At 28.8% G+C, this 15,773-nt stretch overlaps 1 protein-coding gene across 1 annotated transcript; it reads right to left on the bottom strand.

Annotated features, from left to right (window-relative positions):
- Positions 1-4,557: 4,557 nt before the first annotated feature.
- Positions 4,558-7,839, bottom strand: LOC107443958 (zinc finger protein 271-like). Its single transcript, XM_016057990.4, has one exon. The coding sequence runs from the start codon at positions 6,503-6,505 to the stop codon at positions 5,333-5,335; it is 1,173 nt and encodes a 390-aa protein (XP_015913476.1). The 5' UTR covers positions 6,506-7,839; the 3' UTR covers positions 4,558-5,332.
- Positions 7,840-15,773: the final 7,934 nt, after the last annotated feature.

Below are 15,773 nucleotides of genomic sequence, written 5' to 3'. Positions count from 1 at the left end.
TTATAACTTATATTTGAAAGTTGAAAAAAAAATTTCTGTCATATTTAGGTTTGTTCCAGATATAAAACTACGATGTTTAATTTACTTCTTTTTTAATTTGCCTTATTATTATTATATGTAACAGTTAATCAAAGCGAAATAAGTTCAACAATAGAAAATTTAATTCTTTAAAAAAAAAATTATATTTATGTATTATTCTATGTTAGTGATGATCAGTAAATTTTACCGTAAGGTTGTACCAATTTAATAATTTTGATGGCTTTCACTAGACTCATTTTTCGAATTTCAGCTTAGACGTATCTATGTCCTCGAAACTAAAGAACATGTAACACGAACATGTAACATGAAGTTAAGTATCTAAGAAACATGTAGTTAAGTAATTCACAGATAATTCAAAAACCCGAGATTTACAAAAGCTCAAGCTTTATCTCTTACAAAAATTGCTTTTTTAATTGAAATAAAAAGACATAAGTTTCCAATATTTTTTTAAAAATCTTTACAAACAATTTTTTTCATTTCTTCGAAACACTAACGAGCATACGCTTTGATAAGTCATTTATTAATGCTTCAACAGAAAAAATATCTGAATAGATGCAAATATATATTTTTCAAAATAACCTTAAATTCAATAACAAAACCATATTGTATATTTCCTAGATAATTTGAAATTTAATTTTAGTGTAAATAAAATATAGCTGAAGATACTTCTAAACTGTCAGTTACATAATTTGGTTATGTTTACAATTCGCTAAAATAAAGTCTTTAAGGGAAATGTGAAATGCTGTAAATTATGCATTCCAAAATTGAAAATAATTAATAATAATTAAAATAATATATAAATGAAAAGTATACAACTTACCCATTTGAAAGTTATTTAGCTATCAAAAATTTTCATCATGTTACTGAAACGGAACAAAAAGTATATAAACGTCCCTTGTGTCTGAAAGGCAATAAATTAAATAGTTTCTTACATTATTTAAAAAATCACACACACATCCGTTGAAAACAAGTTCGCACAGACACGAAACACTATTTAATATTCAAGACGCATAAAGTGCAAACATTTTTAGCCATATTTTAAAGCATTTTACTCCAAATCATTTACTTGTTATTATTTGTTAAACCTGTTATCGCAAATATTTAAATAAAGATTCAAGCGAAAATGTTTTCATTTTTTGTTCAAACACTAAGCTTTTGTTTAGATTTGGTTAGATTGGAAGAAATGCAATATTTTCTCGAAAAAGGTTTCTCACAACGCTAAGTTTTTTTCAAGTAATTGAAATTCGTAAAATATTCAACTAGTTCCAAAATAACGTAATAAATTTAAACATTTAAAATAATTCTATGCACACTTTTCTTACTGTTATTCTGAGAACACCATCTTTCTTTTTTTTATTTGATCATGCATTAAACTATAGACTTGTATGCTTAATAGTGATTACACGCTTTCAAAGTACGTTTATCAAATTTTGTTGTTGTTGTTGTTAATTTACGTCGCACTAGAGCTGCACAATGGGCTATTGGCGACGGTCTGGGAAACATCCCTGATGATGATCCGAAGACATGCCATCACAATTTTGATCCTCTTCAGAGGGGATGGCAACTCCCGCTTCGGTAGCCCGACGACCTGGACGTGAAGTCAAGCACTTTACGGTAAAACAGTTTAACGAGGACCAATACCGCACACCCTCGGTACCTACGCAGGCTGATCCAAGTGGTCACCCACCCGCACACTAACCGTAGCCAGTGATGCTTGACTTCGATGAGTAATGTAAGTCTAGGGATTTTGGTGTCATTTTGAAATAAGTTAGCGAATTTTACATTTTCCTTAAATTTTGGAAGTATTAGTGGTCGATTTTCGGGTAGAGTTCCAATATACTCGATAGTAGATAAGTTAAGCCTAAATTGTGACATTCTTTATGTGAAATCTGTAACGATTGCTTTGGTAGTTAGTAGTAATTATTGGTGATCCAAATGGGTTACAGGCGGCTTAGAGGAGAACTCTTTACCTATTGCAATATTTTGCATGTTTTCCCAATTAACCTGTGGAGAGTCATAGAAGAATGAAGTACGTTAGTTTCTGTCTTGATTTTCAAATAGATTAAAACTAAATTAAACATAGTTCTAAAAGAAAGCGTCATGGAAATTTGAAAAAATATTCTTAACAATTAAATGCGAAAAATATTAATAAAGGTGAAAAATAGAGCCAGTACATTTCGATACAACTGAAAACAGAAGGAAGGGCCAAAGCAAGGGAACCGGTCTTCTCCCCAGATTGCGTATCCGTGCGTTGCGATAGACTATATTGCAAAAAATTTCGTAAATCAAGCTTAAATATTTGTAAAAATGTGGCCATATTAATATAAAAAACTATTTATTTATTTTTGTCTTCTTTGACTCCGATTTAATTATCTTAAAAATACATTAAGTTTGTGAAAATTTCTAAATAGTGTTTATATTTTTTAAAAGAAAAATCTAAATGAAAAGGGGTTTTCAACAAATTCCCTTTAGCATAAGACAAAATTAAATAACAAATAATACCTTACAATAGTCGACCATACACCAAATTATCTAACAGTACAAAATAAAATTTGTGGAAAATCCATAACCATATATATATATATGATTACGTAGAGCAGAACTCAGACACCAAATCTGATCTCTCTCACTCATGTCAAATAAATCATATGAAATATCCTTTACACGCCAACAATAATTTTTATAAATAATGATAATTTTTATCCTAATACAAAAAAATAACTACCATTTACATTTTTAACAATAAAAATGTCAAAAAATTATTCTTAAAAAAATCTTTATTAAAAATTTAAATGATATTTAATTAAATAACAAAAACTTTAATTAAACAAAGCACATATTTTTAAGAATGGGGCAATTTGTTTCCATAACATTGGAGGGGGGAAAATTTCAGCGTAACTTTTGCTGTTTTTTTTTTTTTAAATCATAATTTTACAGGATGGTCAAATTGGGTTAATTAACTTTGAGCTAATTATCTTTGTGAAAACTTTTTTCATGAATAGTTTTTCTCAATTTAAAGTATATTAATTTTTAAAAGTTTTAATGCTAAAATTATAAATGCTGTTGGATAGAGGATAAAAAATTAATCTGATCAACACTATTGTAACTTATCATTTCTTAAAAATGTGAATATTTCGCTTTATCAATTGAATATTTTTATTTCCCGTTTCCAATTTCAATTTAAATCCAGATAAATTAAACTAGAACAAGATAGGAAAAGCACTTCATATGAAAGTGCTTAAATTTTATTTATTTTCCCACATTTTTTTTTCTCTCTTTAAAAATCTGAAGTAAATAAATTTCATTGTCAAGACAAGTCATTAAAGAGTTTTTTTTTTAGGAAAAAAGTTGTATAACATTTTTCTTTGGTAAGATATTTGCTTTAGAATTTCAAATACAAAAATAAATAGATAGTCATGTGTCAGGATTGTTTAGTCATATATAATTGCATGATGTAATGAATATATATATATATAGTCTGATCAGATACATGTCATTTTGATCAGAAGTTTCAATAGGCAAAATATTCAAAAATATTTTTAAAATATAGCCATATTTCTACGACCTTTGCACACTGCAGTAACGCAACTTTATTTTTATCTCGATGTTAAAGATATAACTGCCGAAGGCCGAATATTTTTTAATATTGGCTTTTAAGTTCCAATCGTTCATACGATTTCCTGAGAATATTTTATTACACACATACACACAAAAAAAATTACACTATCCAGCCTTATAAATCAGGGATGAGATTGGCCAAAAGGTAAAAAAGCTGAATTTTCACGTGAGTAAATCGTGATTTATAGCAAAAATATCAGTAACATATTCTCATCCAGTTTCGCTGATGTTGTAATGCCTTCGTCGATCGAAAAACTGCCACATTTATAGTAACTAATTCAAGAAAAAAACTTACTTTTTGCAGGAATCGCGATCTTGGATTTTAAAATCGCGTGAATATAAATCACGATATTCAAATCACGTGAATGAAACTCGATATAGGATTTCAAAAATGTGAAAATACAAATCACGATGCGTAATTTTCAGATCGCGTAAATACGAATCAAGATGCATAATTTTTAAATCGCGTGAATACGAATCCAAAGCCTAATTTTTAAATCACGTGTAAATACGAAAATGGCTGTTGGATATATCATATATCAAATCGGAAATAAATATAATTATTTTATTTCAACGATTGAATTTTCAGAAAAGGCGAAATATTAATTAAAAAAAATTTTTTTTTTAGAGAATCGGAGTTTTTGATAAAAAGGCTGAAATTCGAGAGACAAAAGCGAAAAAGGCGGAAATCCGTTTAAAAGCGGAAAAATCTCATCCCTGATAAATTCAACTTTTTAAAGTGCTGAGTAATTTCATTTGACAAAAAGTACAATATCATTTCGCACCATGCAAAAGTTAGATTATTCAATGTTAGGAAATCAACTTTTCATACGTTGTATAATGTACAATAGTAAATCACACCTTAATAAACATGAGTATGAGCAATCAGAAGGCTATCTATTTTGTAAAAATATTTTATTACACACACACAACAAAAAATAGATTATTCAACATTAGGAACATTTTTACTTTACATAAAATGTGACAATAATTCAATTCACATAAACATAATTATAATAGCTTAAAAAAATTCTTAAATAAAATGAAATAAATTTTAAAGAGTTTCCTTTACAAATTTATAAAATTTAATTAAAAAACTTGCAAATGCAATTTTAAAGTAAGTGCATTTTATTTTAATTGTCTATAAACAAGAAATAGAAATATATTTTGTACAAGATATGGAAATTGCACTAAAAATAGTAATTTTTAAAAAATATCTTTGACAAATATTTTAAACTTAATTTCTTCATCCACTATGTTATAATACACAGTATAAGTAAAAAATTAAATAAAGTGCATTTTATTTTAACCATTTATAAAAAAATAGACATATTTATAACAAGATATTGAAAATGTGCTGAACCACTAAAAGAAAAGAACTACAAATTAATATTACACACTTATATATAAAGACCTCATGACAAATTTTTTTCTTTTTTTAATGAACTGTGCAGCTATTTCAAAATGACAAATTAAAATCATTTGCATATTACCTCGTTATTACATATTATTTTTTCGTTAAATAGTTCTTGGAATTAGAAGAAAACTTAATTAAAAAAACTTAATATTTGGTCGAATATAGGGATAAAAACATTCAAACGTGATAAATATGTTTCATAAACCAACTAAGAATAAGGTTTCTCTCCAGTATGAATACGCTTGTGTTGATTCAGAGTCAGTATTTGTGAAAACTCTTATGACATAAAATGCAAGAATAAGGCTTCTCACCAGTATGAACACGGCTGTGTCTCTTCAGACTAATTTTCAGTGAAAAACTCCTATTACATAGACTACAAGAATAAGGCTTCTCACCAGTATGAACACGACTGTGTTGCTTCAGAGTCAGTTTTCGTGAAAAACTCTTATAACATATACTGCAAGAATAAGGCTTCTCACCAGTATGAACACGGCTGTGTCTCTTCAGACTAACTTTCAGTGAAAAACTCCTATTACATATACTACAAGAATAAGGCTTCTCACCAGTATGAAGACGACAGTGTTTTCTCAGATAACTTTTCAATGAAAAACTTTTATCACACATGCTACAAGAATAAGGCTTCTCACCAGTATGAAGATGACAGTGTTTTCTCAGATAACTTTTCAATGAAAAACTTTTATTACATAAACTGCAAGAATAAGGCTTCTCACCAGTATGAACACGACTGTGTCGATTCAGACTAACTTTCAGTGAAAAACTCTTATTACATATACCACAAGAATAAGGCTTCTCACCAGTATGAACACGATAGTGTTTTTCTAGACAACTTTTTGATGAAAAACTTTTATTACATAAGCTGCAAGAATAAGGCTTCTCACCAGTATGAACACGGCTGTGTCTGTTCAGACTATCTTTTAGTGAAAAACTTTTATTACATATACTACAAGAAAAAGGCTTATCGCCAGTTTGAACAGGATTGTGTTCTTTCAGATTACTTTTTAGTGAAAAACTCTTATTACATAAACTACAAGAATAAAGTTTCTCACCAGTATGAACAAGGCTGCGTTTCTTCAAACTACTTTCTTGTGAAAAACTCTTATTACATATACTACAAGAATAAGGCTTCTCACTAATATGAATAAGATTGTTTCGTGTCAGATTACCTTTTTGTGAAAAACTCTTATTACATATACTACAAGAATAAGGCTTCTCACCTGTATGAACACGATAGTGTATAGTGAGAAGAAAATTTTGTGAAAAACTCTTATTACATATACTACAAGAATAAGGTTTCTCCCCAGTATGAACACGACTGTGAATGGTCAAATTACTTTTTAATGAAAAACACTTATTACATATACTACAAAAATAAAGTTTTTCACCAGTATTAGCACAACTATGCTCAGTCATATTTCTTTTCTCTGAAAAACTCTTATTACATATAGTACAAGAATAAGGTTTTTCCCCAGTATGAACTCAACTGTGTTGTTTCATAATCATTCATTGAAAATATCTTATTACATATACTACAAGAAAAAGTATTCTCACCAGTTTGAATTTCACAGTGTTTAGTAGGAATTTTTACTAAAAACCTCTTGTTACAAGAATATGGTTTACTTACAGGATGTTACTTATTTTGAGTAAATTAGGCCTTTAAATTAGGCCATATGATACAAAAAAGAACTTGCTGTATCAAGTCACTTACTTTGACTTAATTTTTAATTAAGTAAAATATAATACTGTAAAAATATGATCACCATACAGCAGGCGTATGATTTTTTAATGGGTGCATCTGTGAAAGTATTAATTTCAATTATATTGAGGTGTAAACATTTTTTATTCTTACAACCAACATAACTTTTGTCAAACATACCAAAATACAAAACCAAATTAAATTATTTTTACTTTATATTAACATGATAATAACTATTATTAACAAGAAATTTTCAAAATTGATTTCATTAGCAATTTATTAACAAAGACACAGTAGAAATATAATTTTTTATAAACGAAGAGTGGCATAAAATTTTTTTCAGTTCAAAGGTTTGAAATTATCTATAAAGATATAAAAGAAAAAAAACTTTAATTTCCAATTATTATATCAATGTTCTATCATGCACAAGAAAAGCAAGCTCTGATTCATTAACATAAGGATGAGAGTATTAAATTACACAACTGAATACAGAAAATATTTTCTCAGTGTGAACAGGAAAATCACTATTCAAATTTCTTGTTTTTAAATATATGTTTTATCATACATGTTTTATGAAAGTGACACACAGCTTAATTAACTGTAATTTAAATCTATTTATAACTATGAAAAGTTCGTTTAAAGTGTTACTTATACCAAATTATCCTTTTTTTCCTTGATTAATTTATCACAATGATATATAAATCGTACAGAAAACACAATATTTTTAAAAAAATATTTATGTACGCATAATATGAATTTTATTAACTGTCAGCAAAAAGATAGGAAGATATTTTATCATTCCCATCGAGTTTTTTTTTCCGTATAAAGAAGGTAATCTATGAATAAGATCTGCATGGAAATAACCTTTCTAAAACGCTTTCTATATTGTTTCCATTACTACGAGGGTAATTCACTTTACATGTGTCAGATTATGAATACGCAGGCTTATAAATTTGATCCAAGAAGTTGCAAATCAAAAACAATTTTTTTCAAAACTTTTCTTTATACAAATATGGTTAACTAATGTCTTCTAATGCCTACTTCTACTCACTTGATCTCCAGGATCTTGTGTCAGTGCTTAACGATATTTGGTCAATTTAGGAATTGGTAACTGGATGGAGTGAGCTGAGCTCTAACTTTCGCGGAGAAGAGTACTTCAAATTCCATCAATAGGGCATGAGCGCGTGAACTTTTATACGTGTTTTCAGTAGTTTTGAATCATCGTCGTTTATTTCCTCATATTTAAACTGCACTTTCTCAAAAATAAAACTGGATTTATTTTTCTCGTGAAATATTTGAAAGATCACTTGGAATGAAGATGGAGCGGATTAAACCAGTTCACAGTGGGACCAAAATCTATTTTCAGTGTCAAAAGTGGGAAAAATTAAGTGTATTCAAGTGTAAAACGTCTAATGAATATTATTATGAACTTTATTTTGCCATTTGTATAATTTTTTCAGTGTCTTTTTTTTAATCATAAAATAATTACATAATTAATACAATCGACGTTGATAATATTTATTGCAGATAATATATATTATCTGCAATAAATATTTTTTATTCATATATAAGTAAAAAAAATTTTATCAATCAAACACAATCATTTATTTGTTAACACACTGTGTAAATTTTTTTTCTTCTGCCAAAAGTTTTCTAATATGGCATTAATTTATTTTTACTTCATTACGCTCAAATTGTGCAGGCAGTGCATGAAAAAACTACAGAACACACAGAATAAATTCTGATTTAACAATCTGATCTTGAGATGAATTTGTATTTTTGTTCCCTGAAATTTTGGGGTGGAGGTAGCCGTAATCTTGGTAACCGCAAAGTCTGGTAAGATACGGAGAAATACACAGAAAGCAAAAACATTAATGGGTCCAAACCTTCCATCTTCTATCGCTCTCCTCACTCAACTATTGGGACCTTATTGATAGGGACCATATTTCTCAAATTGCATCTGCGCCCCCCCCCCATATATTGAATGCCAAGAATCCAAATCAGTTGAAAAAAAAGTGTGCTTATTCAGAGAAAGTAAATTTTTGTGTGTCTGATTTCGTAACTTAAAATATCGTCTTGTCCAATTAATTAACATATGTGAGATCACACCAGCAGGGGCATTAGACGAGGGGGTCAGAGGGGGCACTTGCCCCCCTATCGGGACTAACTTAAATGTCGTCGGGAAAACGCAACAGTCTTAAAAAGAAATTGAATTACATTCTTAAAAATTTCTAGCTTTTATATTAAATTTCTTTCTTTTTTTTTTTGTAAATGAGAATAAATTAAAAGCTTAAAGACGAAAATGTGTTCTTTTTACTTGCACTTTACCACCATCTTCCTGTTTATTTTTCCTCAGAAAATTTTGAGGGACAAGTCTTTTGTTTGTGTCCATATGGAAAGTTATTCAACACCCCTGAGAGATAGGGGTGTTGAATGGCTGTAATCAACACCCCTATCTCTCAGGACACAAGAAGACTGTCCTATCTTCTACCCTTTCGTACTTACGTTACTACTCTTTTTGAGACTGACTATAATGCATGTATAATTTTTGCGTTATGAGAGTAAGAGGTGTAGAAATTTTTTCAAATAGCGGTGAGTGCTACAACTATTTTTCTTTATTACACAAGTAATTTCTAAGCTTACGATCTGTGGTAAATTGCACCATACAGTACAAAATACATCGACAACAGAAAGGATAATGCGATTTAAATTTACATTAAAATAAATCTGCACATTATTGTATCAATTTTAGTGATTTTAGATTCTTAGAAACACACTTGAAAAAAATGATGTGAGAAAAAAATTTAAATCATAAAATTCGTTTTAATTTAAATGTTTTGAATTAATTTGTTTGAGTCACCCTGTCGGGGAAGACATGACCCCTTGTCGGGCAAAGTCTGGAGCTATCCTTGCACACCAGTGAACCATTCAGATGCTAATGCGTGATGATTAAAAGACATTCAGGATGTCCCCCCCCCCGCACTGTACTAGATGGAACTTACAGCATCTTTGAAAGGGGTCTGGGTTGTTAGTGATAAAACTGGGGCCTTGTCCATCACAAAATTGATCATATATTCTGTCATAACACAGCATTTCTGAAACTTAATACAACTTTAAAGTTAGAATTTGGTGTGCTGAAAGGGCCATTTTTGTTTATGAAATTACACGATTTTTTTTTCATTTTTTTTCGAAATTCCAATTTATTCAAGAGTTATTTCAATTTTGACTGCTTTCTGGTTTTCGTTACATTTTGTTTTACTGCGCAAAAACTATTAATTTTAGAATTTTGAAACGATGAAGTTTGATATAAAAATGTGCAGGGAGTGAGATGGAATTAAAAAAAAATTAAGATTCGATTTGAGAATTATCCTCTTAAACCGTGTAGTAAAAAAGTACTATATTTGTTGACGACATTCCTCTGAAATGCGCAGCTACAGAGATAAAATTTGCTGTACTGAAAAGGAAACTAATCTATGAATTTAACTCAGTTTTTTCAAAATTCTAATTTGTTCGATGACTGCAATTTCAAGTGTTTTTTTTTCTTTCGATTTTTTCACTTAATTTACTTTAAATATTAAAGATTTATCCATTGTTGTAAAAAATTTATTCATATTCTGCATTTTATCAGCTGCCGCTTGACTTAATTTTAAAAATAACCAAAAATGAAAAGAATGAATGAAAAAATAAAGATATTACGAGACATAAATCAACATTTATATCGAAGTTTTGAAAAATATAAAAAAACTCAAGACAGATAAAACCGTTTCCGGTTTACAGTATCACATAATATAAAAGAAACGTTATACATTATTAAGAAGTATAATTACTTCTCACTTACTAACCACATTCTTATTCATAGTATAATATTTTGTTTAAATGTTGGACACATGTCAAACAACAAATTTAAACAGTATTTCTAAAAAAAAAATTTAAACAAAAATGTTGACATTTTAATCAGAAAATTAGTTTTCCGAAACCCCCTTTCGTGGACGGTACTCTATTACCCCGATGAGCTTAATATTTAATAGAAATATTTTTGATATGTTGTACAATTAGACATGGTATTTATAAAAAAATGTTATGAAACCCTTGTAATCATTAAAGTTTATAATTAAAAGACAGACAAACTCATATATTTACTCACAATCTGTTTATCACAATAGGATTATAGGAGCTGGAAATTCTATGTAGTTGTTCCAGAAACAGCCAAATTTAAAAGTGATAATTATTGCTTAGTTGTATACAATACATCACTCTTGAAAAGTCAGAGACGTACAATTTTTTTTATAAATGTTTTTTTATTTTATTTTTTAGAATAAGTCACATTACGAGTCCTTCCCAACTAGTAGGATGAGACCGGGTACAACTCTAACTCTATGGCAAATTTAGAAATGCAGTAAAAAAGAAGCAGACATTTCTGTTTCATATGAAAAAGAAAATTATACACGTCTATGATATTATAGTTCTCTTCTTCTTCTGTTGCACCGCAGCTGTCGGGGACCAAGCATAGACTCACATAATAATTAGTATAGACTCTTTCTCACTCCCGTGAGAATGACGGGGTGAGGTTTCGCCTTCTATTTCTCGCTCCCGTGATATTTCCGGGCTGGAGTGTTCAGTATTAATGCGCCAATAAGAATAGAACTAATTCCTTTCTTTTGCCTGGAAATCATTTTATTTCTCATTTTACACACCAGATGGCAGTACCAGGATATTTTTAAGGTAATTGTAGATAGTTAGCTTGATTTAAACTAGATGTCAGAACTAATCAAATACGTGTATTTGTGATTGGATAAAAGAAATAGGCACTTTTATGACCATTTTCTTGAAAATTAACCGATCATAAAGAGGGTGGCTAAACCGGTTAGTTCCCGGTCTTACCTAGAGAGCAGAGATTCTCCAAAGTAACAGAACAGTACTATTATTGGACTAAATCAGTGGACGAACGTAGCGCTCTAGGAGTAGAGAAACGACTGTAGTCGCAATTTTTTTATCGCAGTTTGTAGGGTATTGTGCTACTTTTTTAGAAAAGTAGTATAGTAAGAAGTGCTGGAAGTTATATATGTGTATATACTTTACTTAGTGTATATGAATATATTTTTCCTTTTATATAAACGTAATTTTTACATTGGAATAAGCCAGAGAGAAATCAGAAGACTTGTTAAAATGAAAATTAATTCCTTCATTTGTTTTAATTTTTTCATCCCTTGTCCTTTATCATGAAAATTTAATTAATATAAAGTTAATTAGACTTCATTGAATTACTGCACATTTATATGTTTTAAATTGTATAAATATATTTTTCTTTGAATATATCTACAATTTTTACCTTGGAATAAACCAGAAAAATCAGAAGACTTTTTAAAATTCAAAGTAATTTTAAAATAAGATTCAATTTGAAAAATCAATCTCTTTTACGTCATCCATTTGTTTTAATTTTTTTTATACCTTGCGCTTTATCATTAAAATTGAATTAATATGATAAAGTTAATTCTCCCTTTTTGTATACTGAAAGTTTATATTTATGATCAAACTCAAATCTATCCAGAATCAAAATGAAAAACACAAATTATTCTTGATTCAATGTTCTTGAGGAGCGAAAAACCATTTTATGTCATTAAATGTATCTATAAAATGTCTAACTCAGCATTAAAATAATTTAAAGGAGTAAAACTACAAAATTAATTAATTAAATTTTAATGCACTTTTTTGCTTTTTAATTTGTTTCCGACCGATAAATCTTTTTTGTTAACTAATTTGTTGGCGTGAATGTAATAGTTAAACATAGTCGTCATAAACAATGGAAATAATTTAAATAATTACAATGAGATAAAATACAATATTAAAATCATACAACTAATTTTAAAATATTACATCGGCAAAGTTTATGACTTTGCATTGGCTACCCCCCCCCTAGTAAAAAAAAAGGTTTGCACGCCACTGGCTATTAGTAATTATTGGCGATCCAAATGGGTTACAGGTGGCCCCAGAAGCAGAATATTTTCAAATGTTCTGCAACAGGACTTATTAATTTATACAAATGTTCTGCAAGCAGTTCACAGCAAAAAAAAGTGAGCTTTACATTAAAATACCATATTTTCATTTATTAAAATACAGGATCATACGCAGATACTCTACATTAATTTTAAACCAAGGCAAACATTCTTGATTTGTAACTTTTTCAATCACTTTTGAGGTGTAAAATTTTGTAAATGACGATGAATAATTAGTAAATTATTATCGCAGGAAAACGCTATCACTTATTCAAGATACATAATGTTCAGCAGGACTTCATTTGTTCTGCGACGTAAGTTGCAGTTTCAGGCACTTTCTGCTTCTGCGCAGGTGGCTTAGAGAACTCCTTACCTATAGCTCTATACTTGGCATGTTTTCCCAATTAACTTGTTGAGAGTCATAGAAGAATGAAGTATGTTAGTTTCTGTCTTGATTTTCAAATAGATTAAAACTAAATTAAACATAGTTCTAAAAGAAAGCGTCATGGAAATTTGAAAAAATATTAACAATTAAATGCGAAAAATATTAATAAAGGTGAAAATAGAGCCAGTACATTTTGATACAACTGAAAAGTGGAGAAAGGGCCAAAGCAAGGGAACCGGTCTTTTCTCCAGATTGCGTATTCGCGCGTTGCGATAGCCTATATTGCAAAAAATTTCGTAGACCAAGCTTAAATATTTGTAAAAATATGGCCATATTAATAAACTATTTATATATTTTCGTCTTATTTGGCTATAACTCTGATTTGAATATCTTAAAAATTCACTAAGTTAGTGGAAATTTCCTAAATAGTGTTTGTATTTTTTAAAAGAAAAATCTAAATGATAAGGAGTTTTCAACAAATTTCATTTTGCATAGGACAAAATTAAATAGCAAACAATACATTACAATAGTCGTCCGTACACCGCAATGTGATGGTATAAAGAAAGAAAACATACTTTTATGGAAGATGATCAGATGAAATACGCTGCCATTTTAAATAAATGTTATCTAACAGTACGAAATAAAATTTGTGGAAAATCCATAATCATTCAGAGCTTTCTTTAAAAAATAACGAAAAGTGAATAGAAAATTGCTCAAAACTTTTTCAATGTTCAAGATATTCGAATCGGACTTTTTTATCAGCAACTAAATAGTACAACATTTCACTACGACATTTTAAGAATTTTTTTAAAAACTTTTCTTCGAACATGCGAAGTAAGAAAAAGCTACAGGCTCAGATATTGCGCGATTTTCTAACAAATTTAATCCTAAATTAATAATTTTGTTACTAATTAAAAATTATTCTGAAAATTTTGCTAAGTAATTTTGAAGTTAAAAGCCAAAAAATAATTTTTATACATAAAAATTATAATTCGATGAATATTTAAGCAAAGTGAGCAAAATTTAATTCAATTATTGAAAACAACAACCGAAGAAATCATTGCAAGTTACCAGTTTATTGCTATGTTTTCATGTTGTTCAAAAATCCTTGCTTTCGTTCGTAATTTAATGTCAGTCCCTTTAACCAGTGAAAGCTTTGAAACTTATTGATAAGTATGAAAAATTGCATGACCTAAACACCTCTAAATTACAAAATAATAGTCTCCGTATTCTTTGAGAAATTTAAAAAAATGTCAAAAACTGAAAGCGTCTCTTCTATTACTATGGAGTAATGTATGTTACACAAAATAATTTTGAAAGTGATCAAGCTGGCCACTAAAGGCAGATAGTACTCAATACTTTTGATAATTATTTTAAGAACTAAGGTAAATTAAGAACTATGAATAATTATTTTCCAATCAAATAGATTGAAAGATAACTATTCAGCAAATAGAAAATCTGCAGCAAGTTTTCTAGCACATAGCTGGTAAATCTAAAAAGATTAATAATATCAGTTAGTAACTGTTGTCACAGGTTACTACATGCACTGAAAGTAAAAGTTCACCACTAGATGCCACAATTATTCTANACCACAACAAATTAAAGGTACCAAAGCAAACGCCAGTCAATGCGCGGTACAAAAAGATTTTCGTGCCTCTGAAATTCGCTTCATTTCTTTTTCTTCGGTACGATCATGTAACGGAGAACAAGCGCATGCGCACATCAGTGAAAAATTTTATGACGAAATACGTTTTCTGTCCCCTCGCATCCACGCTACCGATTGAAGAAGTTTTCTACAAATGTGCTCTATTGATGTTATAAAAATGCTTGAATTTGGTAAGTTTAATACTTGTATCTTATTTTTATATTAATTCCTAAGTAACGACGGCATCTTTTTTATTAATACATTTCAATTTTTATTAGTGAATTATTAATGCTACAAATCTTATAAAAATGTTTAAGCGAGAGAGCTAACCCTAGTTATGTTTACATTTCTGTTGTAGTTGTATTATTTATGTTTTATCATTATAATATTAAGAGGAATGTTTTTAAAGTGCCCTATATTTGTTCTGTAGTGTTTGATTATAATTTTGTATGAGGTTTTCAATGTGGCGATTGCTATGAATAAGAAATCATTTTTATTTGAAATACCAATTTGCTTTTTTGTTTATCTTAGTTTACATTCGAGAGCTATCACAGAAATTCTCTCACAGAATGATTGAATAATTTAAAAAACAACGAAGAATGTTTTCGAATTTTTATTATAATTATGAAAAGTATACTTTCAATCATTAGCTATTTTAGAAAACAATTGACATTGATATCTAATTATAATTATTTCAAACTGTTACTAAACTTACAATTGATATAAACCTGAAGAAAAAAATAAGATTATGCTTTATTTATATTTTAAATATGGTGTAAGCATGGGAGAAAAAGGCAATCTTCTAATGATTTATAAATTTTTAATTAGTTATTATTTTTTTTGAAAAAGTACTAATGTTTAAAAATGTTTTATTCTAACATCACAGCTTTCAGTGTATAATTTCAAATTTTAGTTTTGAATTTATGACTCAAAATAGATAACATGGGATATATAATTATTTA

This window comes from Parasteatoda tepidariorum, chromosome 2 (assembly GCF_043381705.1).
Source record: "Parasteatoda tepidariorum isolate YZ-2023 chromosome 2, CAS_Ptep_4.0, whole genome shotgun sequence".
NCBI classification, from domain to species: Eukaryota; Metazoa; Arthropoda; class Arachnida; order Araneae; family Theridiidae; genus Parasteatoda; species Parasteatoda tepidariorum.
This window is presented reverse-complemented; position numbering and strand designations above follow the sequence as displayed.

Bases quoted from the DNA above. Each gene is read 5' to 3' on its own strand.
- LOC107443958 (XM_016057990.4), bottom strand. From the start codon at position 6,505: ATGACTGAGCATAGTTGTGCTAATACTGGTGAAAAACTTTATTTTTGT.